General features: G+C 46.0%; 1 protein-coding gene across 1 annotated transcript; it reads right to left on the bottom strand.

The window, feature by feature from the left end:
* Positions 1 to 4,516: 4,516 nt before the first annotated feature.
* On the bottom strand, positions 4,517 to 24,084 carry Spp2 (secreted phosphoprotein 2). The gene is made up of 8 exons (XM_031368906.1): positions 23,878 to 24,084; positions 23,649 to 23,773; positions 19,848 to 19,967; positions 18,912 to 19,019; positions 13,012 to 13,066; positions 11,854 to 11,904; positions 9,464 to 9,559; positions 4,517 to 4,621 (listed from the first exon to the last, which is right to left on the bottom strand). Exons 1-7 carry the CDS (start codon positions 23,942 to 23,944, stop codon positions 9,474 to 9,476), a joined length of 612 nt encoding a protein of 203 aa, XP_031224766.1. The 5' UTR covers positions 23,945 to 24,084; the 3' UTR covers positions 4,517 to 4,621; positions 9,464 to 9,473.
* Between the last annotated feature and the right edge of the window lie 421 nt (positions 24,085 to 24,505).

Below are 24,505 nucleotides of genomic sequence, written 5' to 3'. Positions count from 1 at the left end.
TCACATCCCGCGCCACATCCCACGCCACATCCCACGCCACATCCCACGCCACATCCCGCACCACATCCCACGCCACATCCCACGCCACATCCCGCACCACATCCCGTGCATCACATCCCACGCCACATCCCACGCCACGAGGGATGAGAGAAACAAACTTCCTCAGCTGAGCAGAGGAAAGTCAGCTCTCAGGGCCACTCTCAGGGATGGTGTGGAAGATACCTGACATGGAGTCAGGAGGAGGGACTAGGACAGGCGTGGGCTTGTGGTAGATCAATGTGCATCTCAAGTGTGTGCATTTGAGACATCTGGAGATCCGGGCTTGTCGGTGTCTCTCACTGTCCCACTGCTCTGTTGCAGATTACAGGCACATCATCCAGGAGGAGCCCATTTGAGTGGCTCCTCTTCTTTTGTGTTGTGCCATTTGCAGGAGGGCAGTAGAGACCTATTCCTGTGCAGAGTGAGCTGAAGAGTGGAGTGACGACTGTAGTGGCTGAGGATCCAGACATGTAACTGACTTCATTTTGTGATGGGGACAAGACAGCATGGGGCAGAGGAGGGTGGTGACTCCGCTCTCAAAGCTGCTGGGTTGGATTAGTCCAGCATCTCATGAGGGCCTGTTTTTGTTGTTGTTGTTGCTGCTGCTGTTTTTTGGTTGGTTGACTGGTTTTGTTTTCAGTTCTGTTTTATCTTTAGATTATGTGTATAGGTGTTTTTCCAGTAGACGTAGCTGTGCCCCACAATGTGTCCTGTGTCACAGTGGCCAAAAGAGGGACCTGGTCCACTGGAACTGGAGTTACAGAAGGTTGTGAACCATCAGCAGGTGCTGGGAGTTGAACCTGCATCTTGTGGAAGAGAGCCAGTGCTCTTAGCCACCGAGCCATTTCTCTAGCTCCATGTTGTCTGTTTTGAAATGAATGCATTCTTCCCATAGGCAAGTTGATTCCTAATCCCTCATATGATAGTATTTGGAAGACAAGTTTAAATGATGTCATGAGGCTCGGACTGGTGTCCTATAAGAGTGGAACCAGGGCTTGCTCTTCACTGTATGGAGCCATCTGCATGCCCTGAACTGAACACTCACCAGGGACCAAATTAATGGCAGCATGATCTTGGACTTCTCAGACACAGAGCCACAAAAACTAAATTTCTGTGGCTTAAGCTGCTCATGCTGTGGTATGTGGTTATAGCAGCCCAAACAGAATAAGATTATTTCTGGTTCTTTCCTATTCCTAAGCCATTCTGTAAGCCTCTGGGATGCACTCCAACAAGAGATCATGTGCTACTTGGACTGGTGGCTGCCGACGTTACCATAGCAACCACAGCTGGGGCCCTTGACCACACTGCACCTCTTGTTGGCTGTGCTTAGACTTCAAAGGTCAGTGGGCTCTGCTCAGTGTCTAGAAACTCAACATCCTCACTCAGATTCTCCTCCCCATTCTCAAGCATCTAATGTAACCAAGCATGCTGGGGAAAATGGAGGAAGAAGGTAAAGGGAGGGGAGGGAAGAGAAGGAGAAGGAAGACAGAATTAGTCTTGAAAACTCAGAATTAATCAATCTAATCAGTTTTAACTCTAGCTTCACCTTGAAGGGCTTGGTCTAGAACTGGGCTCCTTCATAGCAAGGAATCGTCCCTCAGAGTAATTCTCACCTCAAGACATTCACATTTCTCCTCTAGGCATTCTTTCCAGCAGTCAACAGCCCATAATCACCAAAGAAATGAGACCCACTATTGTAAGATGTGTGCAGAACTGTAAGATGTGCAATCAGAATCCCATCTTTTATTGCAAATCAGGACACGAAACAATACAGGACAGAGAGTTTGAGGGCATTCCCTCCAAACTTAAGGAAGACCTTGACTGACATCCAAGCTGAGGAACACACATGGATGGGAACCAACCAGCCAGCGCTTTCCCACAGGAGTGACCCAGGTGACAGAGGGACAATATGGTGCATGCCATGTTGTCAACAGGCCAGGCCATACTGAGACATTCCAGGGATGGAGCATAAGGAAAGTATTAACCTCTGAGCAACATTTCATTCCCAGATGTGAAATGACACGAGAGTAAACACTACCTACGGAGCTGTGTGCGTATTCCCAGGACCTCTATGGACGGCAGCAGCAGTGCCGCGCTTGATGTGGCTGCTCAGTCTGTGATGGGTTAAAAAAAAGAGTCACTTCTGGCAGGTGACTCCCACACACCTGCCACTGGAGAGAAGCCAGGATTCTTCTGCTGGAAGCCTTATGGTGGCACAATGACATTCTTGTGGCAAGGGTTGTCACTGTTTGTCTTGCACTGTGGTTTCCACTGAGGTCAGAGCCAAGAGAGAGTCCTAGCACTGACCGCATTCCTCAGCCCCACCCCCGAGAACAGCTAAGGGGCTGGCTTGTTTAATCAAAAAATACCTCACATCATTCTGAAGGGTCATGATCAGCTCTTGCAAACAATCTCCACCGAGGGTTCAGAGTCTATGAGTCTCACCAGCTCAGTTCATCTTTCTAATGTCTCCATTGACGGCAGCCGTTGGTGAACCCACTTTTTCCACGAACCGTGTTGATATTTTAGTTTGCCGGCGAAGGCTTGCAGAAAAGCTACCCTTTAAGAAGGCCTGGGATCCACTGCAGTGCATTTAGGCATACTCAGTGCGGGTGCTGGCTCTTAGCCTCCCAAGGCACAGACAGACTCACAATTACAGTTCACACCCACCTCCAGCTTTCTCCAGTACAGATGACAATTGCTGAGCAAGGACCACCCATTTCACACCTGTGTGTATTGACTGCTGTCTTCTCCAGAGAAATGTGGAAGAAATGTGCAGTAAATTCAAAGACTAGGATATTACATAACTATGTAGATTCATAGCTAAATTGTGTGTAGCTTTTAGCCTATTTTGACCAGAAGGGAAATCACAGCTGCCCTGCAGAGATGTTTACGGATAAGATCTCTGGTGGGCCCAGAGTGTGGGAGTTTTCTGAGGCAGAGGGAGGAAGTGATTGGATTCAACTGTAAAGGCAGAAGAGAGTTTATGATTTATGAACATTGGTTAAACATGTACCTTTAGAATATCTCCATCCCTTCCAGATCCATGACCTTCCCCAACACCTTGCTTTAATTCTCCAGTCTTCAGTACAACGTACGTGTGTCTGAAACAATTTCCATGAGAGAATACAAGCAGGGGCCAAGTCTGAAGCACATTCAGTCTGTGCCAGGTAGCTGTACACAAGAGGCACTTCTCATAACGTCTTGACTTTTAGTTGTTTTTAGAAGGCTGGCACAAGCAACTCCATCTTTGAGACTGGATCTCACCCCAAAGCCTAAGCTGGCCTCAAACTTATAATTCTCCTGTTTCAGCTTCTTAAGGATCACCAACACTGTGCCAGCATGCTAAACTCTTAATGGTAGAATGGATGCCATCTCACAGTTTTACATGCACACACAGGTACACACAAATATGTGCATGTAAACACACACACACACACACACACACACACACACACACACACACACACACGACTCACACCAAACCACAAATGGTGCCCAAAACAGGCGGATTTGGGGATGAGCCCTATTCCCTTGGGGGCGTTTCTTGGGAATGCCCACTTTGAAGGATATTTCATTCCGTAGCTGATTTATTAGACTAAGAAGTCCAAAGGAAAGCAGTAGTGTGGGGTGCTCCTGTAGGGACAGTGGCTGACTGCAATGCATCTTACTCTTTAGCCACTGGACCAATATTTTTATTAGTTAAAAACCATATGCGCGCAGAAGGCAGAGGAAGACACCAGGCGTCCTGCTTCCTCACTCCATGCCTTATTTCCTTCAGATAGCATCTCTCACGGAACCCAAAGCTCTATAGTCATGTGTGGTCATACCTAGCCTTGTTTTTGTTTTTGTTTTTGTTTTTAATAGATGAGATCTAGGGATTCAAACTCAGGTTCCTATGGGCATCAATCAACCTCAACCACTGAGCCGTCTCCCCAGTCCACTAAACTTTATCCTTGGAGCAGTTCTATGTTTACAGAAACACAGGGCATAAAGTACAAAGTAACCTGTTCTCCAACCAAAGGCCTTTCTCTGTTATTAGCAGCTTGCACTATTGTGTCAGCATTTGCTCCACCTGATGACCCAGGCTGCTGTGTGGTCAGTTACATCCCATTGCATGGATGGGTGCGGTCTCATCCATTCTCTGGGGTTTAAAGAGCAAATGGTGTTATGTAGCACCTTGCTGTATCATATGGAATAGTGTTCCTCCTGCCTTAAAAGTTGCCATGATGACTTACAAAGAAAGACAACAGGTTGCTTGAGCCTGCTCGCTTTTAACAAGACCTTAATATCTTCTGTACATTGGCTGAAAACACTTGAAACCTAGTTACTTTGTGAGCCTACATCCCTAACATCCTCCTCATGCCTCCTAACATTAGTTTCCCATCTGAAATTAGGTACTTAGTGATGCTCTGATCTGAAATTGGATACTTCTTAGTGATGCTCTATTCCAAGCCAGACAATTAGAGAGTCATACAGGAAGGGAAAGACCTTTATTGCAGAGTGGAGCTTATCAAAAGACATCGTTCATTCTCCATGTCTCTCTTCATTTCAGCTTCTGCTTCTCTTTCTTTCATGAAATCTGTCCAAGAGAGAAGGAAGGGCAGGTTAGACCACCACAGGTAGATGAGGTAGCCTGATCAGGGGACAGAGACACAGCCACAGAAAAGGAGCTCATGTCTCAAAACAGGGAAGACCAGAGAAACTCCTTGCAGAGGCTCTAGCCAGGCATCAGTCTGAATGAGAGACAGAGGAGCTTATCAAAGCAGTGGCTGGCCAGAGGCTGTAACAATCTGAGAATATAGGGCTGGTGACCAAATTTTCACAAATCTATGCCATCATCCATCCATCAGTTAATCTGTGCAGTAAGCAAGAGTGTATGGAATATTTATCAAGAGTTGTAAAGATAAGAAAAAAAAAGACACGATATTGACATCCCCAAATATTTGAAGTCATAAGCCAGTGGAGAAGATGAATGTTGCTGTAGTACAGCAGGTAAATGAGGCTCCAGATGCCTGACTACAGAGACACAAGGAAATCAGCCCCTGAAGAGGGCAGTGCAGTGAGTGAGGTACCCTCAGGTGAGCTGGACAGGACCTGGGGATGAAGGTGAGGCCAGGGTCTCTCAGACAGAGACCACACTAGTGGGGGCACTGCCCATATGCCATAGTCCTCCGGAGCTCAGACAGCATCCTTCAGGTTAGTAGAGCCCCCTGGAACTTGTGTTAAGGGGACTCAGTGACCGAGCCTTCAAGGGCAACAAGAGGAACTGCCAGGAAGATCTAGGACACATTCAGCTAGGAAGAGGAACCAAGAACATGGGGAGGGGCAAAGAAGGAAGGAGGCCTGAACTGATGTCTATGGCATGCTAGTCACAGCCATGAGGGAGACGGGTAAGCTCTCTAAGGAAGAACTTTGGTTTAAGCTTGGAGTGGAATAGTCAGTGGAAATGGGTGACATGATGTTGCTTGCTAAGCTGAGAGATCGACCTGGAGGGATGGATCAGATCGACCCCAGGCAAACACATCAAAACATAGCCACTCAAATCATGGGAAGTCACTGTACCTGGTAGAGCATTGGGAAGAGATGCAAAGCAGGCAGGAATGAGAGCCAGGGCAAAGTGGAGAATGGAGAGTGGGGTGTGATCAGGTTTTGCCTCTGGGGCCCCAGCGGTGTTTTCCACCCCCTATTTTTGCAGAGTCTGGCTCTTTCTATGGGTGAGCAGGCTCTGGACATCATAACAAGAAATTCTCACTAGTGAGTCTGAAACCTGAACAATGAAATCACTCCCCAGGGGCCAAGGTGCCTCAGGTGTTAGGGAACAGTGCCCCCACCTGGCTGTTGGTGGTAAGTACACTGCTCACACTTGCAGAGTTGCCTCTACTTGGCAAGGATATATAGAGTGCCACTCAGTACATGACAAAGGCATCTCAAACATTGACATTCCATGTAGAGATGTATCACAAGAGGAAAACAGAGGTGTAGGAAGCAGGCATCAGAAGGTGAATCCAAATCCCAACATACAATAATGATATGATACGATGTGATGTGAAGTGATGTGATGTGGCGTGGCGTGGCGTGGTATGGTATGATATAATATGGTATGGTATGGTATGATATGATATGGCATGGTATGATATGATATGGCATGGTACAATACGATATGATACGTGATGTGATGTGATTGACATAAGATGGTGGGTGAGAAGAAGGCAATAAGCATACTTGTGAGTCGTGTTCTCCCTGGGTGCAGAGAGGACATGTGGTCAACACTGGCTGAAGGAATATGTGGAAAAATCATGGCACTGATCTCTTTTGTCATTGGCTTATGGGTCAAAGCCACTATCAGAGCTGCCTCTGACGCCGCTCTTAGGCACAAGCTAACAATCCCAATACCAGCCACAGGGCAGCATAAAGGAAAAGGCCCCAGCTCAGGTTCTTCCAGCCACTCTGCAGTTGCCAAGACAGACCTGTCCCAGCTACGAAGACTAAGGAGCAGACTCTTCCCAACCAGGGAACCGGGCCCTGGCTTTCCAAACTGTTTTTTTATAAGTAATTTTATATAGACATTCGATATATCTTCACTAGTCATCGAACTAAAGCAATAGGGGTAGCCAGGTAAGGCATCTCCAAAGAGTCCACGGTCCAGTGGGAAGAAAAATAAACAAATAAAAAACCCAACAAAACAAACAAACAAAAAAACCCCAACTATCCTTGCAGGTGCTGAGCCTCGCTCTCAGGGCTGGATGCCTGTCAGAGGCAGCAGTGGTTTAGAGAGCGATCAGCTGAGCCCGGAGCACACTGGGGCCGCCTCCTCAGTAGAACCACAGTGTGGCCATTACTAGCTTTGTTTTACGGCTCTAGGCAACACGGTGGGCTGTTTCAAAAACCTGCCCTGCTAAAGGTCACACGAGGCCAGAGATGTAATTGGGACACTAGCGACAATCGATGAGCAGGCAGAGGCTGCTGCACTTGGCCGTCAGTCTGGGCCGCTTTTGAAGACACGTGTTTTGGGTGATTCGTTTCTCCGCAGATGTTAGATTGATCCCATTCTATTGTGACACATACACGCACGCACACTTGATGGAATCATATCATTAGTAAGCAAAGTGCGCTCATCTCCTGAAAATTCCGTCCTCAAACCCCTCTCCTCTCTCCAGATGCTTGACAGGGCAAGGGGCAAGCTTTCGCAAGTATGTAAAGAACACAATGAGTTTCTTTCTTCAAAATGACGAGTTTCTTGATCTCAGCAAGAACTTGGTTTTTATTTTTAGATTAAAAAGGTCTGCCACTTGCATCTTTCACACACAATGGATTTTTTTTCTCCCCATTTTAGTAAAATGTCAGCTGACTTCTTTCACATTGTAAGTTGTTGAAATTAATTATGCCATGCTTAGCTGCCTTTCAGGGAAACATCTCTCAAAAACCCGAAGTGAAAGATCCCGGCTCAAAAGAAACGCACTTTAGCACGGATGTGCCCTGCATCATGGGCTGAATGCAGGGCCCCGGATGAAGGTAACAGGAAGCTCCCTGGAGCCCACTCTCAACAAGCCTGTGAGTCTTTGAGTGCATGTGTGTATGCCAGGTACCCTCAGAGACCAGAAGAGGGTACTGGATCCTCTGGAACTGGAGTTACAGATGGCTGTAAATTACCATTCAAGTGCTGGGAACTGAACCCGGGCATCATGGGAGCTCAGGGGCGAGGTGGGTATGGGAAGAAGAAAGCTAGAGGTGTGCACAGAGTTGAAGCAGTAAGGCCACTGTGAGCTATGCTGCGGCACTCAGGTTGTGCCAAAAGCATGCAGTGTTGTTTATGCTCTAAAGTATGCAAAGAGTTGTAGACATGGCTCAGCGGTTAAAAGTACTTGCTGCTCTTGCAGAAAGCCAAGGTTCAGTTCCCAGCACAGGAGGGCTCCAGGCATGCCCACATACACACACATAAAATAAATAAGTGTTTTCTTTAAAAATGTAGAGTACGTGGATGCTGAGGCTTTACTAGTAATTTGTGTGTGTGTGTGTGTGTGTGTGTGTATGTGTGTGTGTGTGCTATAAACATTGATGCCCTGAATCCACATCTGTAATTGCATTTTAAATATAATTTAAAATGTTTAAGATTTATTTATTCTATTTACGAATGTCTACATGTGTGTACGAGTCCACACATGTGCCTGGTGCCCATGGAGGTCAGAAGAGGGTGCTAGATCCCATGGAACTGAAGTTACACATGGTTGGGAACCACTTGTAGGTTCTGGGAATCGAACCCAGGTCCTCTGGAAGAGCAACCAGTCCTTTTAACTTCTGAGCCATGGCTCCAGCTCCTGCAATTGTATCTTCAGTTTCCTTTTAAGTGTCTCCTTCATGGAGTCTCTTTGGAGTTTCCAGAATACTTATTCTGCTTGCTCTCATCCTGGGGGCCTGAGAGTGTGTATATTGGTGAGACTCCACCATGCTGGGTGACAGCTTAACAGATCAGGGTTCAGTCTACCATTCCCCCAAAGTACTGGGGGTTGGGGAAGTGTACAATCCATTACTCTGTTTTGCTCAGTGTCTGCATTTTGCACAGCTCTGATTTAGCCCACAAGTCAAGTCAACATCAGAGGGCAGTGGAGACTCAAGGTCTCCTCATCTTTCCAGAACAAACACAAGGACAGCAGACAAGGCAGGCAGTGTGGGGTGAGGCCTGAGGCCAGATGCATTCAGTCCATTAGTATCAAGGGAAGAAAATGTCTGGCTGATATTAGATAAATATGTCAATACAACAAACAATCCTGCATCCCACAGATGCCAGGAGACAAGGGAGGACAGAGAAGGTTCATTGATGATCCCCTGATCTATAAGTTGAGAAAGTGAGGTTGGTAGCAATAGCATCAACCAAGAAAGAAAGCTGGCAGAACTTCCAGATCTCACAGTCCAGCCATGGCCAATGCCCCTAGCAGGTAGTTGACAAAAGGATCCAGATCTTGGGAGAGTGTGACCCATTTGAAGATAGGTTACACATCAATGACAGTGATGATCAAGGAAGGGGAAGCGATGACAGAGTAATAGGTAGAGAAGAGAAAGAATAGAGGGAGTATAAGTGGCCACCAGTATTGAGATGACAAAGAAAGAAAAGTCAAAGAGGATTCCATGAAAAATGTTACGGGGCCTCCTGGGGAGGATTGAGGGAGGGCAGCATTGGGGTAGAGAGGCTGGGAAATGCAGCGGGTATTCTTTTTGTGGTTTGGAAAGTGGAGAAACTTGGCCATATCAGTAACAGCAAATGCTGTGGGGGAAAGATAGGGGACCACAAAATGGATGCACTGTGTCTGGGGGAGGCAGGAAGCAATAGAAAGACAGAGTGGGCACTGAAAGGCCTGCCAAGGATGCCATGGCACTGGCTCTAAGACCCTTCTGCTTCTAAATAGTCATACGTGTTATCCCTTACCTCCAGGATGTCACTCAAAGCCAGAATTTATTCTTGCTCTGCGATGGAGGTTCAGGAACCGTCTATGGGCAGGAGGCTGTCCCCTCCTGATGATCTCTAAAGATGGAAGGGAGAAGCAGACTCTGTCAGGCATAAATTGATGAGACCAAGCCAAACACAGCATGAGTCCTCACTGCCCACAGAACACCCAAGGCACCATCTCCTGCCTTCTACAAGCCTCCAGCCCCTTTGGGTCACAGTGGTACCCAGAGCAGACTTCTCACTCCACAGCCCATGTCACACTCTCAGCCTCAACTGCAAGTCCTCGAGGGCGGGAACTGTCACATTTCTCTTTCAGGCATCTGTGGAAATTGCTCTGTGCTTGTCACACACATTTGTGGAATTAAATGAAATCATCATGTTCAGAGGCATCTTAGAGACAGCTGTACATCTGCATTAATGATGCTCCAAGTCCCCAGTGTGGTTAAGTGGTGGCTTAGAGATGCCTTTTGACACACACAAGAGGGCTAATCATAAGAATTTACATCTGTACTGTATTCTCTCTGTCTCTCTCTCTCTCCTTTTAACTATGTCTCTGTCTCTTTCAGTTTCTGTGTACATTTTTTCCTTGTCTGTCTCTTTCTGTCTCTCCATGTGCATATGTGTGTGTGTGTGTGTGTGTGTGTGTATGCATGTGTATGTATTTCCTTCTAACTATGTCCCTGTCTCTTTCTGTCTCTGGTTCTCTGTCTCTGTCTCTTTCTGTCTCTGGTTCTCTGTCTCTGTCTCTTTCTGTCTCTGGTTCTCTGTCTCTGTCTCTTTCTGTCTCTGGGTCTCTGTCTCTCTCTTCCTGTCTCTCACCACTGGGGAAATCTGACATGTTTTAAAGACACTCACACATCCCTGTCAAGATACCTATGTAGTAAAAAACGAATTTTCAGTACAAAGCCCATGGGGACCTGAACCTTCCAACAACCAAGCCAGGAGCTTGAATACCAATCCTCTGGCCCCAGTCAACATCAGCTGAGAGCAACTGCCTCACCAACACTTCATAGGGTGGTACAGAGACACTCAGCTCACCTGCTCCTGTGTTCTTAACCCCAGAAACTATAAGATAGTCACGGTTTGCTGTCAAAGATGCAGAATTTGGGAATGTGTTGGTATGCAGCAATTGGGAGTAAAGCCCCCATGTAGGTTATCAGTCTGAACTGTCAATTTAATTCCTGTTTTTGACCATTTCCAGAATCAAAACCCAAGATGTAACAGTTGCTACTGTGACTGACATGCAAGGACTAGGCCATGGATTCTGAAGACCATTCTGAAAGAATTGTCCCAAAGAATATGTCAGCAGCAGGGATGGCTATGCTAGCTGTGTTGTCCCAAAGGGACAAGCCTTGTGTGTGTGTGTGTGGGGGGGGGTTAAACACTTATGTTTCAGGTTTAATTCCTGGCACACAGGACCAACTGGAGCATGAAGTTGAGACCCAGAGCTCTCTAATGTGTGAATTTCAGTGTCATTATTATGGCAGGGCTCTGGATACAGGGTGGATCTCACATTGCTGGAAAAGCAGTGTAGAGAATGCACAAGTGTGGACAAAGTCCTGATCTTTGTCCTAGTTACACAGCTGGGGACAACAAGGTCTGCCCTGACTACATAGATGAGATCAAGTCCTGACTCTTCCAGGGATACATCGCCACACACTAGGTCCTATAACTCAGACAATGCTGGGGGAATAAATATGTACAAGTACAGGGCCCCCTTAAGGGGGAAACTAACTTTGCCCTTGCCTGCCTGCAGAGGTGATAGGACCATTGAATGGGAAAGGATCTGTAGAAATAGAGAAAAATACCTTACAGAAGCCTGCAGGGAGTCAGGGAGAAGACGGTGGAGCCAGAGCCTGGAAGTGAGGGCTAAAGGAGCCTTAGTAGGTAGAGAGTGTGGGTATATGCTCTGTGTCTGCAATTTACACCAAGTGTCCTCCATACTCGACTCTTCTGGGTAAAAGTGGAGAACACAGGGTGTGCAGAGCTACCCAGGAGACTGAACAAGGAAAGTCCCAGTCTCTTCCATTTACTGAGAAGTCTGGTCAAGTCCGGTAAAGGATGGAGATAGTCCGAGAGAAGGTTGCCCAGAAAACGCCACGAAGAAAAAGACAAGAAAAATGGACAAGAACAAAAGCTAAGTGGTGACTTCCTAGGCTGACTTTGCATTTGATTTCTGATCATTTTTGTGAGCAAAGGCCTCCAAGTTACCCTTTCCTGATTACAAAGCGAGTGTATGCGTTCGTGTTCTTGTTGGTTGAAATGGTTTCTTAATCCAGGGTCTGTCCCCCATGCAATGGCTTCAGTGTGGGCCCTGATGCTCAGCCAAGTTTCTAGTGGCATCTTACAGAAGGAAACAGACCACTTACCAAGTGACCGGTCATGGAATTGTTCATTTCTAGATTCATCAGAAAGAAAACCTGTAACGCATTAACAATCATGAGGCCAGACCACTCCACCCACTTCAGAACTGCAACTGTAGAACGGACACCGCGGATATCCTCCTTAAACAGGAGCAGCATAGGACAGCAGAGAGTTTTACTGACATTAACAGCACTAGGAAAACTCATCAGAAACATTTTTTTTTTATAAATGGCTTCTAAATGGTAGCACACATATGGCATTTACAGTTAAACATTGTACAGGGAAGGGGGAATGAAGACTCTTATCGCCCAACGGAGACATCACGATAGACCATGATGTGAGTGCCAGTCACGTGACTGGAGACCGCTGAGTCTACCCTGATTAGGCGCAGAACCACACGCTAGACCCTACACCTTGGATGGTGCATGAAGGGAGAACAAACGTGCTTAAGTATGAGGCTTTCTTAATTGGCATGCTGATTGGGGATTTTTTTGCTTTTGTTTTTGTTTTATTTTTGTCAACTTGACATAAGTTATGTCATCTGAGAAGAGAGAACCTTGACTAACTAAATGCCCCTACACAAGTCTGTGGGACGTTTTCTCGATTGATGATTGAGGTGGGAGGGCTCAGACCACTGTGGGTGCTATTACCCTGGGCAGGTGGTCCCGGATCGCCTTAGACACCAGGCTGAGCAAGATCTAGAGAGCAGCGCTCCTCCATGGCCTCTGCTTCAGTTCCTGCCTTCAGAATCCTAGCCTGATTTCCCTTCATGATGAACTGAAGATGAGATTCGTAAGACAAATAAGCCCTTTCCTCCCAGGCTGCTTTTGATTGTATATTTTATCCCAGTGATAGAAACAGACCAGAATGGGGAAACTGACTTTGACCATCCCGACCTTCAGACTTGTGGGACCACTGGATGAGAGCCTTTATGTAGAACTCTGTAGAGATATGTAAGTGAATGGTTGCGTCACTACCCAGTGAGATTAGACGGGGGTAAAAGTAAAGCCAGCTGTTGGCTTTTCTGCAATGACTTTAATTGTTCAAAGGTTATCTGTAGAAAAACTAGACATATCCAGCTTTAAATGATTACCAGAAGGACTGTGTTAGGAAGCCGTATGAAGTAAAACCAAATGCTATTAAGGTAACAGAAATCAACTTACCAAGTAGATAATCATTTCTTCGTCTGTGGGATCTTGCCATGTCCCCAAAAATCATCTAAAGAAGTTTAAGCATCAGGATGAAAAAAGAAAACTGTAAATGCTACATAAAAGGCTCAGATATATAATGCATTCAGAGATAAAGATACCTCTGAATGGTATCTAATATGTATATTCAAGGAAGCACAGTAGGACAGAAAGAGGCTGGAGAGATGGCCCAGTGATTTAGAGCACTGCTGCTCCTCCAGAGGACCCAGGTTCAATTCCCAGCATCCACACGGCAGCTTAAAACCATCTGGAATTTTTGGGGGGAAGGGACAGGGGATTGTTTATTTTTATTTTTTTTATTTTATTTTTTTCTTATTTCATTTTATTTTTTCTTTCTTTCTTTCTTTCTTTCTTTCTTTCTTTCTTTTTTAGAGGGAAACCTGGGAAAGGAGATATTGTAAATAAGAAAACATTTAATTAAAAAAAAAAACCAAACATCTGGAACTAAAATCTGGCTTCCTCAGGCACCAGGCACACATTATGTACAGACATACATGCAGTCAAAATACAAATTCACATAAAATAAACAAACAAATGAATTAATTAAAATAATGTAAAAGGATGATAACACATGGAAAACAGGTGCAATGGTGTAGGCCTGAATCCAAGCAGTCTAGTGCTAGAGACTGGGAGGCCGTGAGTTCAAGACTAGCCTGGGCTATAAAATGAGACCTTGCCCTCCCCACAAAGAAAAGAAGGGTCAGGAGCAAGCAAGCAAGGAAAGAAGGAAGAAAGGGAGGAAGGGAGGAAGGAAGGTGAGAGAAGGGAGGGAGGAGGCCAAAAGTCACATGGTTCAAGGCTAACTTGGGTTACATACTGTACTGGCTGGTTTTGTGTGTCAACTTGACACAGGCTGGAGTTATCACAGAGAAGGGAGCTTTAGTTGGGGAAGTGCTTCCATGAGACCCAGCTGTGGGGCATTTTCTCAATGAGTGACCAAGGGGGTAGGGCCCCTTGTGGGTGGTGCCATCCCTGGGCTGGAGGTCTTGGGTTCTATAAGAGAGCAGGCTGAGCAAGCCAGGGGAAGCAAGCCAGCAAGGAACATCTCTCTCCATGGCCTCTGCTCCTGCTTCCTGACCTGCTTGAGTTCCAGTCCTGACTTCCTCTGGTGATCAGCAATGGGGAAGTGTAAGCTGAATAAACCCTTTCCTCCCCAACTTGCTTCTTGATCATGATGTTTGTGCAGGAATAGAAACCCTGACTAAGACACATACTAAGATCATCCAGATTATATTAGCAAGATCCTGCCTCACGAAAAAAGGAAAAGGAAAGAAAGGAAAAAAGGAAGAAAGAAGAAAAGAAAGAAAGAGAGAGAGAACAAGAGAAAGAGAAACAAGGAGAGAAGGACGGAGGGCAGGCAGGCAGGCAGTTTCACACATTGCTGCTGAGAATGTGAAATAGAGCAGCTGCTATGGGACCCAGTTTGGAAGTTCTTCAAGATGCTAAGAGTTAAGAGTTACTGCACACTCAGCAACTCTATTTCCAACAGAAACTACTCCCCAGAAACTTGTGGCACAAATGTTTCCAGCACCACCATTGATAATAGCCAATACATATAAGCATCTCACATGTTGACTGGCTAGTGCACAGATAAATCACATATACCATATCCACACAACGGAAAATTATTTCAGAATAAAAAGGAATGAGGCATCTTCATACCCTTTTCTATATTTCACACAAACGTGTTTATAATTCTATGGCATGCATGAGTGTGCAAGACATCCGGCTAAGTGACACAAGCTAGTCACAATGGGCACATGTTATATGGGGCTATTTATGTGAAATGAGCAGGATGGAAGACACCGTGGATGCAGAGAGCAGGTCTGTATTTGCTAGGGGTGGGAGAATGTAGACTAGGGAAGGATTCATCTCAGGAGCCTCCTCTCCATATGATGAGTGTGTTCTGAATATCAATAGCGGTAGCCACATGACCACCACCATGCAAACATACCCCAACCCTATGAACTGTACATGTGTACAAGATCATATGACATGGCAACTGTAGCTGAGTGGTATTGCTTAAAAATGAAAGAAAAAAAATTACATTAAGGGGCTAAGGATGTAGCTCAGTGGCAGAGCACATAGAGATGGGAAGTCCTGCATCCCATTTCTAACACCACACAAAAATAATAATCACGGTATATATTGAAAATATATGTACAAACAAAGAGGAAAATGGTATCTGTAGGAGAGGCACATGACCTTAGCCAGGCCAAGGAGAGCAATGGCCAAAGGTTTCTCTGACTTCAGCTAGAGATTAAATACCCCCTTTGCTTCTTGAGTACCAAGGATGTGAGTATGTAGCTATAGTTTTGCTTCGTGATAGGAAGAAGATGGGGCTGAAATGTAGCTTGGTCAGTAGAACACTTGCCCAGCAGGCACACAACTCTGGGTCCAATCCCCAACATCAAAGAGATTGGAGTGTGGTTAGCCCCAACCTCATATAGTTCCCTACTAGCCTCCATATAAGCCAGAACACCAGCAGTAACAAAATTCCCCTGCATCCTGTCCCTAGTACCACACAAAAAAATCACAGTAAACATAGAAAACATATATAAAATAAATGATAAAATGACTCTGAAGGAGAGGCGCATAACCTAGCCTCCTCTGGTCCTGGTCATTTCTGAATTAGCTGGACCATATGTCCCAGTTACGTCAGAGAGTTTAACTCAGACAGTCCAGGAAAGGGACCCTTGGTATTTAGCAGCAAAAAAAGAATAAATTCAAGCTACAGCTCCTGACAAAGCTCAGAAATTGACTGGGAGGTTAACTCTCGGAAGTTGGCAGTGTGACTGAGATCAGTCAACAGTGTTTCTCTTCTCTGCCCTGGGAAGATATCCCCATGTGACCCTGAGGTCTCTGGCCATTGGTTTCATGACTTTCTAATCCTAAAATACACTTCATGATGAAACAGCCAAGGGGTGGCTGTGCCAACTCCATAGACAGCACTAATGCTCATGTGCAGTTCTTGAAGTTGGAGTTTTATATGCTTTTAGTATAATCTTCATAATAGGGTTCTCTCTTGGAAAATTGAATGAAAGTAGAAGACATGGAAAAAGTTATTCCATACAGCGGCACAACAGTGGGAAAGATGTAAACACCTGTCAAAAATATTATCCCAGAATAAATGAGCAAATGATGTAACTGCAATGTTAATCCAACCATTGGAATCTAGAAAAGTCCTTTATGCTCTATTCCCAACCATTTCTTTCCTAACTTTCTTGTGTTCTATTAACAAGTATTTATTGAGCACCTATCTGGTATCAATTATAAATGAGGCAGATGAAAATGAATATCCCTCAGCCTCAGGAGATGAGGTCTAGTATGGAAAGCAGTCAAGGAAGAAAGGTGACACCAAGTCACAGATGTATTGATTTCATAGTAATATTGCAGACCACTTTGTCATGGCTAAAGTTGGTTGTTAATGGAATTAGGAATTACCTAGGAGACACACCTCCTGGGAAGTCTATGAAGAGGTTTAAGTGAGAAGATCTACTCTAAATGCAAGTGGTATGGTCCCATGGCCTGGGGGTCCAGGCAGATAAAAAGCAAGCTGCTCTCTCTCTCCTTCTCCCTCTCTCTCTCTGTCTCTCTGTCTCTGTCTCTGTCTCTCTCTCTCTCTCTCCCTCCCTCCCTCCCTCTTCTCTCTCTCCTCTGTCTCTGTCTGTCTCTCTCCCTCTCCCTCTCTCTCTCTGTCTCTCTCTCTGTCTCTCTCCCTCTCTCTCTCCCTCTCCCTCTCTCTCTGTCTCTCTGTCTCTGTCTCTGTCTCTCTCTGTCTCTGTCTCTCTCTCTCTCTCTCTCTCTCTCTCTCTCTCCTCTCTCTCTCTCCCTCTCTCTATCTCTGTTTTCTGTTCTCTGACTTCAGACACTGTGTGACCAGCACCACATGCTCCTGCTGCCACAGCTAAAACTGTCCTTGCTGCTATGATGGGCTGTGCTTTCAAACTGTGAACCCAAATGAATGCCCCCCCCACACACACCCGACCCTTGTTTTTGTCTCAGCAACCAGTAAAGTAACTAACACAAATCTCTAAGGCAATCAGGGGCAAACAGGCTTCTGCTACCGACTTAGCATTTGTTATACATCAGACCCTGGAGCTGATATTTCACATCCATTCAGGCCTCATTTGGGCCCACAGGGTAACTAAAAGCAAGAAGAAAGACTTTGTGTCACTTGTTTATCCTATTGAATAGCACGCCAGTCACTCCAGATGTGGTTATCTGACCTAGCTCATTCCCCTTCAGGATTGAAGGCTCAAAGAAAAATCAGTATCCTAAACTTTCGATTCCAGGAGGATCAAAACTTTGAGGGATCCCCCATCCCACCCTGACTCCCTAGATCAATTATCCTGGAGCAGAAGTCATCCAGTATAGGAACTAGGCCAGTTCCTTTGGGCAAAGACAATGATTAATAGATTATCAATTTATTAACCAGCATAAGACATATTGGGGATAAAATAATGATGGGGGACTCAAGGATAAGAATTGTTTACTAATGCATACCTCTAACCTCCTGCCCCATTTTTTCTCTAAATCTAAGACTCATGTCTAGACTCAAAAGATGGACTTGGGGGGCAGCGGTCACTAGACTTTTTTGTCTATAGCTCTTCTCAATGCGGCCCCATTAAATAAATCTTTCTGTGTTGTTCATTATTTTTAAGCTGGCTTATTGGAATGGGTTACTACTAGCCTGTTGGAACTGGAGCCCAGGCCTTTGCCCTAAAAATCCCATTAATGGTGTCTTCATTATTCAGCATTTAACAGATGAAGAAGTTGAAAATCAGGGAGGTTAAATGAAGGTCAAGTATCCTGTCCTAGGATGCATATCTAACAAACAGCTTTGAACAGAGGGAGAGAGGGGAGGGCTGGGTTAAGGGGAGGAAGGGAGAGAGAGACAGAGAAGGAGGATAGACAGACAGATAGAGATTGATTCTCTCTATCCCCAAGAGCAGCGGCTCTCAACCTTTCTAATGCTGCAATCCTTTAATACGGTTCTTCATGTGGTGGTGACCCCCCCCCCAACCACAAAACTATTTTTGTTGCTACTTCATAACTGTAACTTGTTACTGTTATGGATCATAACGTAAATATTTATGTTTTTCTGATGGTCTTACATGGCCCCTGTGAAAGGGGTCATGACTCACAGGTTGAGAGCCCCAGAACTACTCAACCCTGACCAGCACTGACAGACTGGTTGAAAAATGGTGATTGTGAAGAGCTAGAAAGTCTCAGCCTTGGATCAACTTACCTGGGATATCTTAGCCCCTGATAGTCCTTTACTGCCACCTCTCTACATAACTGAACATCCTGTGATCATCAAGTCGAGTCCATTTGGGAATGTACAGATCCCTAGCTCCCAAAAATAACCTCTGATACCTCTATGGCCTATAGCAGTTTCCCTCTTTGCTGTTACCTACCTACATGAAATTTCTGCAAACACACTTGAAAATGCCTTGATTTTTACACTTTAATTGCATTCTTCCTATGAAATCATGAAATTAATAGCAAGCTATCGTGCTGGGACATAGCATGTGGGGTAATCGAAATCTATGCTCTCAGGCTAAGGCCACTCAGATTTAGCTCCAAAATGAACTATCTCTTGTTCCCATCGATGTGAGAGCTCTGTTGCTGTGTTTTGTGTTTGCAGGTGCTTGGGTGGGGGGAGGGGGAGGCAGTGCAAAGAAGTAAAGATTATGGAAAATGAGCCTGTAGTTGTTCCAGGGGGAATCCAGCTATGTGAGCAGAATTCTGTCTACCAGTGTCTGAATGGTGTTCCAGTTGTCTTATCAAATAGCTCAGCTTTCACAGACCACCCCCAGACATAGCCAGAAGGAGACAGGGCCCCATCATACCTCCTCACTGCTGTTGGACTCGGATGTGGACGCCCAGCGGCAGTGAGCCCACACATCCTTTGCCTGTCCCTTGGACATCTGCACAGTGCTCCTGCAAGCAGCCGTTGGCTAGAAAAGACAGAGTCATGAGTTGCTTCTTCAAGACCCTGTGGGAGGGGTGAGACTCTGGACAATAAACTGCAGGGCTTGCCAAATGAGGCAGAAGGGAGGGATTCACGGAGTGGTTCCGTTTTCCAAAGTGAACACTCTGCAGAACTAAACAACAAAAAAGGGAATATTTAACTACCTATATGAGTTTAATTCCGGTCTCCGAGAAAAGCCTGCCTTTCCTTGTGAGTACAAAGGGCTGTCTGGAATCCATTCTTGCTTTATCAGAAACAAGTGGAAAAGATGTCATATATTTAACTATATGGCATGTATATATACATACTCATACCTATATATACATATATACGTGTGTGTATATATACATATATATACATATATATGTGTGTGTGTATATATATACATATATATACATATATATGTGTGTGTGTATATATATGTGTGTGTATATATATATACACATGCACACACCCCTATATATGGATAAATCCTTTGGTCCTAAGGTTTGGTTAGAAGTACATACATGTGACATCCTCTGCAAAACAGAATCCTGTTGAAATTTTATGAGAGAAATAACAAAATTATTCCCTCTGCAATGGGACTTCAGAAAGCCATTCACTTGGCTGAAAGTATTTTGGGTCAGATTCCCCAGCTCAAGATCTCACTCCCTCAGTCCCAGAGCACATGGCCCATGCCAGGAAATGCCGTGGTGATCAGATATGTGCCCGAATGGCAGACAGGCAATGGCCAAGCTCCTTTGGTGACCCCTGATCCACTCATGGTCATGGACGTAGTGAGGTTCTCCCTTGCATTTCTTGCTGGGTCACTTACCACAGAGTAGCCCCTTTGGAAGGGACAGGTGGAAGAATCTCCAGAGCCTCTAAGACATGTAGTTTCCTGAACACTGAACTCTAAGGTCATGACCAATGTGTCTTCATCCAGGACATTGACCTTCACAAAAGCAAAGCGTGAATTCTCATTAGACACATTTCAGAGCTTCATGGTAGCAGATACGATTTTTTTTTCTTGCCCAATGAGAAACCACAGACAGGGTCACCTGCTCACTGGGAAAGCTATGTGTCATCTTGGTATCCATGCAGTGGCATGCACTCAGACTGAAAGCCCATAGAGAAAAGCCATGTAACCCTGAGAACAGTGGAACCAAAGAAGCTGAGTGTGGCAGGCACTCCTCCAACCCCAGCACTTGGAAGGCTGAGCCAGGAGGCTCCTAGCTTGAGGCCAGCCTGGCCTATAGAGAAATGCCAAACCTGGCCTATAGAGAGAGTTCTTGAGCCAAAATAACAGCAAATGGAATGGAGAGGGGAAGGAAGAGAGGGAGGAAGGACATGGAAAGGAGCAACAGAATGTATGCCTTCACAACAATGCCAACATTGCTTTCAAAGATTTACACTGATATTCCTTCTTGGTACTCAGAGTCCATATTTCTGAGCTCACTTAGACACCAAATATTGTTTGTAGCTCCTAAACTAGTGATGACTTTGAGTGACCCAATGTACATGTCCTCAAGTGAAGGGAAGGGGGAGGCCAGGTGTTCTGCCATCTTGTTCCATTTTGTACACAGAACATGGTGGCTTGCACTCTGTTGGGAAACTTGTGATCGGCATTGCTGAGCTTTCATTGGATCATCTTAGTCCCCAAGCTAGTGCTAGAAGCTCTCTGGCATCAAGAATAAGAGACTGTGATGTGCCTTATGTAGAAAAATACATGCATTCAATAAGAGTTCTTTGGGTGGGACTCCCAGGTCTGTGGGCAGTGAGTTCACTGTTAATGAGTCTACAATGTATATTATATTAGGTACCAATAAGCAAGAACTCACAATATCAAGGCTGTATATTGAAAGTGTCAATGAAAGTATTGTGCCCCAAGACTCTTGGGAACCTCACTCTGAATCTCTCCCAGGAGCCATGATCTTAGTCTTTGCAAGTTCAGTCCCACAAAACAACAAGAATCAAGTGCATGGACTTGGAGTGACATTTTCTAAATGAAGGCATCACACATATCTACCAGTAAGAAAATGAGCTAGAAGCCATCTCCTGGTTGAGCACGTTGACCTATGACTGAATCTACATCTTTTTCTAATTCTTCCCACCAACGATGGCATCCTGGGAAACCTTTCAAACTTCCTGAAAAAACCTGGGTGGTCTGAGGACAGGGGATGTTGTGATATACCAAGCTCTCTCCTGTGCACCGGGCACCTGAGACAGACCAGAAAAGTCATCAGGCAGCTGTGATAACAGAGTGGGTACGTCCCCAATAGATGCTTGTAAGAAAATTAAAGATCATTCGGGTAGTTAGTGCGAAGAATGCAGTGAGTACAAGGAAATGGGAGAGAAGGGAGGAAGTAGCTGAGTTATAAAAGACTCAGTGGAACCTTCCAGAAGAGGAAAAATGTAAACAGAGACCCAGACGATGAGGGCTCATTGTGTGAGGAAAAAGCGGAGCCCAGTGTCCCAGGACAAAGTCTGGCCCATGTAGTCAGAGCAGTGTGAGGAGGAGGGGCCATTTACTGCAATGCTAGAGAGATGGGGAATGTCAGACAAATCGAGGTCTTGTCAGTCGTGGGAAGTCATTACAGAATGAAGAGCCAACCTGGGCTTCTTTCCACCCACAGTAATTTCTGTTGCCTACAGCTGTGGACCAGACCCTTAGCCTTCCCTCTCAGACTCAGGTTTTCATTCTTCCCATGATGAGGCTAGAGGGCTAGAGTTCCAGAATCTTGTATCCTGTTTCCATTCAGATTACAAACGCTGTCTTTATGCTAACCATCTCTCCTCTCATTTGACCGCAAGCGGCCAAAAGAAGCCCTCCACACTTTACTGCCTTGCTGCTCCTTTTGTCAGGTATCTTCATTCCCTGGTGGGGTTGTAAGGGGTTGCAGAAACAAAAAGACCATCCCAACTAGTGAGGGAGTCTGTCTCACATAGAGGAAGAACAAGGAACAGAATACTGCGACGTAGGGTAAAGGCTATCTCTGTTCAGTAGGCTTGCAGTTGTTTCCTGTGACATTATGGAATGCTAAGCTCAAGGAGAGACCATAGAGACTGCAGCTTGAACAATAGACTCAAATGATGGGGAAGAGCAAAGGGGGATCAGGAACAGGCAGGCCGGGTGTTGGGGGTCAACACAGAGACAGGAAGTGTCACACTAAGCATCTGCTAGGATCACATGGGTCATCTGTAAGTGGCTTATCTTTAAGTACATGGCCTGGGGCCAGGCCCATATGACTATAGATGGACACACATCCATCAGATTATGCTGTGTCAGCCGTGTCTCACTGGTTACCACAGTGTCCCAGGTCACTGCTCTCTGGATCTGTCCTTGTACCCCTACTAAGTGAACTGTTTCACTCTGTAGTGAGCAATAGCTAAATTGCAAATGAATTTAAACTGTTGATCTGTAATTTTGGCAAGACGCTGTAGGTTCTACAACAGTCTAAGAAGACTGCATTAGGTGCCAGCGGAGTGTGGCCTGGGTGCTAGCAAAAGCAGGGTGGGAGGAAGAGGCAGCTTCATTCTGATGTGGCTTTCTCCCAGAAGCGGCTTGGCCATTGGCTAAGCAGCTGCCTACACCCACCTCCAAGTGCCTCCCTCCCAGAGTACTCAGTGTGAACCCCAACAGTCTGGTACTGGGCGGGGCTGGTGCCTCACTATAGCTCAGCCTACACCTTCACAACCAGTTATCCAGCTAGAAAAGGCAACCTAAGCGATGTATTTGCTTTGCTTTGGGGGGTGGGAGGAAGAAAACTTGGAACCAGTGTCTTCAAAGGGGACATGTTCTACATGCAGCAAGCTGGGACAATGAAGTGTGTATGCTATTGAGAAGCAGCTGCGTGTAAGAGGAGCAGCTCAGTGTTAAGAGGTGGTGGATTAGAATAGGGTGGAGAAGGGAGTGGCCAGTAGGGGCGACCATGTGGCCTCAGTGTGGAGGTGGTGGCTGCTGGCCACTTGACCACATGGCACCACTCTTGTCTCCATGAGCTTGTCTGCTCTGTTTCTTCCTCATTTCTGCCCCCTACCTTCCTGTGAGCCACTTTAAGCCAATAAGAAGACAGTGAGACTCCTCAGGGAGCAGGAAGGAGAAAGGCTTCTCTATGATCCCGCTCCACTTCCCCCTCACTTTGGCCACAGTGAGTCACGGCCGGCCCAAGATAATGCCGCTTTCCTGACTTCTCTTCGTGATCGGGAAACAGCACTATCAAGTCGACGAAAGCGGGTGGGTTTCTTGGACTCAGAAGCCGGCGTTTCTTTCCTATAAACCCCGAGAGCCCAACGCTGAGTGGGAAGAGGGACTCTTTCTCACTAGGCAGCACCTCCCAATCAAACAGTATCACAGGGGCTTCTGGGATCTTCACCCCAAACCAGGACACACACAGAGAGAAGCCAAGGTCAGAGGGAAAACACGGAGGGGAGAATCAGATGTCCCAGGAAGCTTTGAAAAAAAAATTTTAATTAAATCCCTTCTCAGTCTAAAAAATCAGCATGGAAGAGGATGGGCTGTGATCATTGTAAACAGAAAAGTAAAAATAATCAACTCAACAAAGTAAGCGAAGACAAGACAGGGATGGTAAAAAAAAAAAAAAAAAGGCTCGGGGAGGTGTCTCCATCCACTTACTCTCTTTAAGGAGCTCCGGGTTGCCCGAAACAGGTAGGGACTCAGGGATTGCTCGTTCACTTTTGCCACGGAGGCACTGAGAGCTTCCTGCAGAGACGAGGGGTCGTAGTCGTACACCGGGAAACCTGGACAGCAAGCACACAGGCCACAGTGAGAGAAGATGAGGCACCGAGAGGGCGGTGATCACCTAGAGCTGGTGGCCAGCTCTCTGGCGGCACGTGTCCTTTACCTGAGGCACACCAGTAGTGCGTGCCCAGCACCAACAGAACCAGCGTCTTCAGAATTGCCTGCTCCATCCTGAGGACTGCGACCCAGAGCCAGGGAGATGGGCTCTCTACAGGCTTCTGGATGACAGCTCTTTCCCAAGGGTGGCTGTCTTTTCCTTGTCACCTGCGACCTAGCTGCCCCTGGCTGGCTGGAGCAAGCTGGAACCTCAGTAGAGATGATTGATTCCGGTGTCAATATTTACTGCTGACTTTTCCTGTGGAAAAATTCCAGGCTGAGGCTACTTTTGAAGTTTGGACCTCTCCGGGGGACTTTACCCCACAGCAGGAGACATTCTGAGAGGCTTGGGTCTCCCTGTATGATGTTTATCTTCTCTCTTTGCATTTCATTCTTTGGGGGAGGGGACATAATTGTGGACTCAACAAAATGGTGACTTTAAAGTGGTTGTGCATCTATTCCTTTCCTGGGCCCTCAAAATCCCGCGCCCTCCCTCTCTCTATGCCAGCTCCCTCGCTTCCTAGAGACTGCACACACGCAGGGCGATTGTGCCTGTCTGCTTGGCTCTGCCTGCCACCTCCAGTACACTACAGAGGCCATGGTTCAGAAATCACAATGGCCGTGTTTGTGATATG

The sequence above is a fragment of the Mastomys coucha genome, unplaced genomic scaffold (genome assembly GCF_008632895.1).
Source record: "Mastomys coucha isolate ucsf_1 unplaced genomic scaffold, UCSF_Mcou_1 pScaffold14, whole genome shotgun sequence".
In the NCBI taxonomy this organism is placed as follows: Eukaryota; Metazoa; Chordata; class Mammalia; order Rodentia; family Muridae; genus Mastomys; species Mastomys coucha.
Note: the sequence above shows the minus strand (reverse complement) of the source record. Positions and strands in the feature narration are given on the sequence as shown.

What these genes read in the sequence shown, in the direction of transcription:
- Spp2 (XM_031368906.1), bottom strand. Translation starts at nt 23,944, where the DNA reads ATGGAGCAGGCAATTCTGAAGACGCTGGTTCTGTTGGTGCTGGGCACG. An exon ending in CCCGGAGCTCCTTAAAGAGA is followed by an intron (nt 19,968 to 23,648) that starts GTAAGTGGATGG and finishes GCTTTTGTGAAG; the next exon opens with GTCAATGTCCTGGATGAAGA. An exon ending in AGTCCAACAGCAGTGAGGAG is followed by an intron (nt 13,067 to 18,911) that starts GTATGATGGGGC and finishes AAACTTCTTTAG; the next exon opens with ATGATTTTTGGGGACATGGC.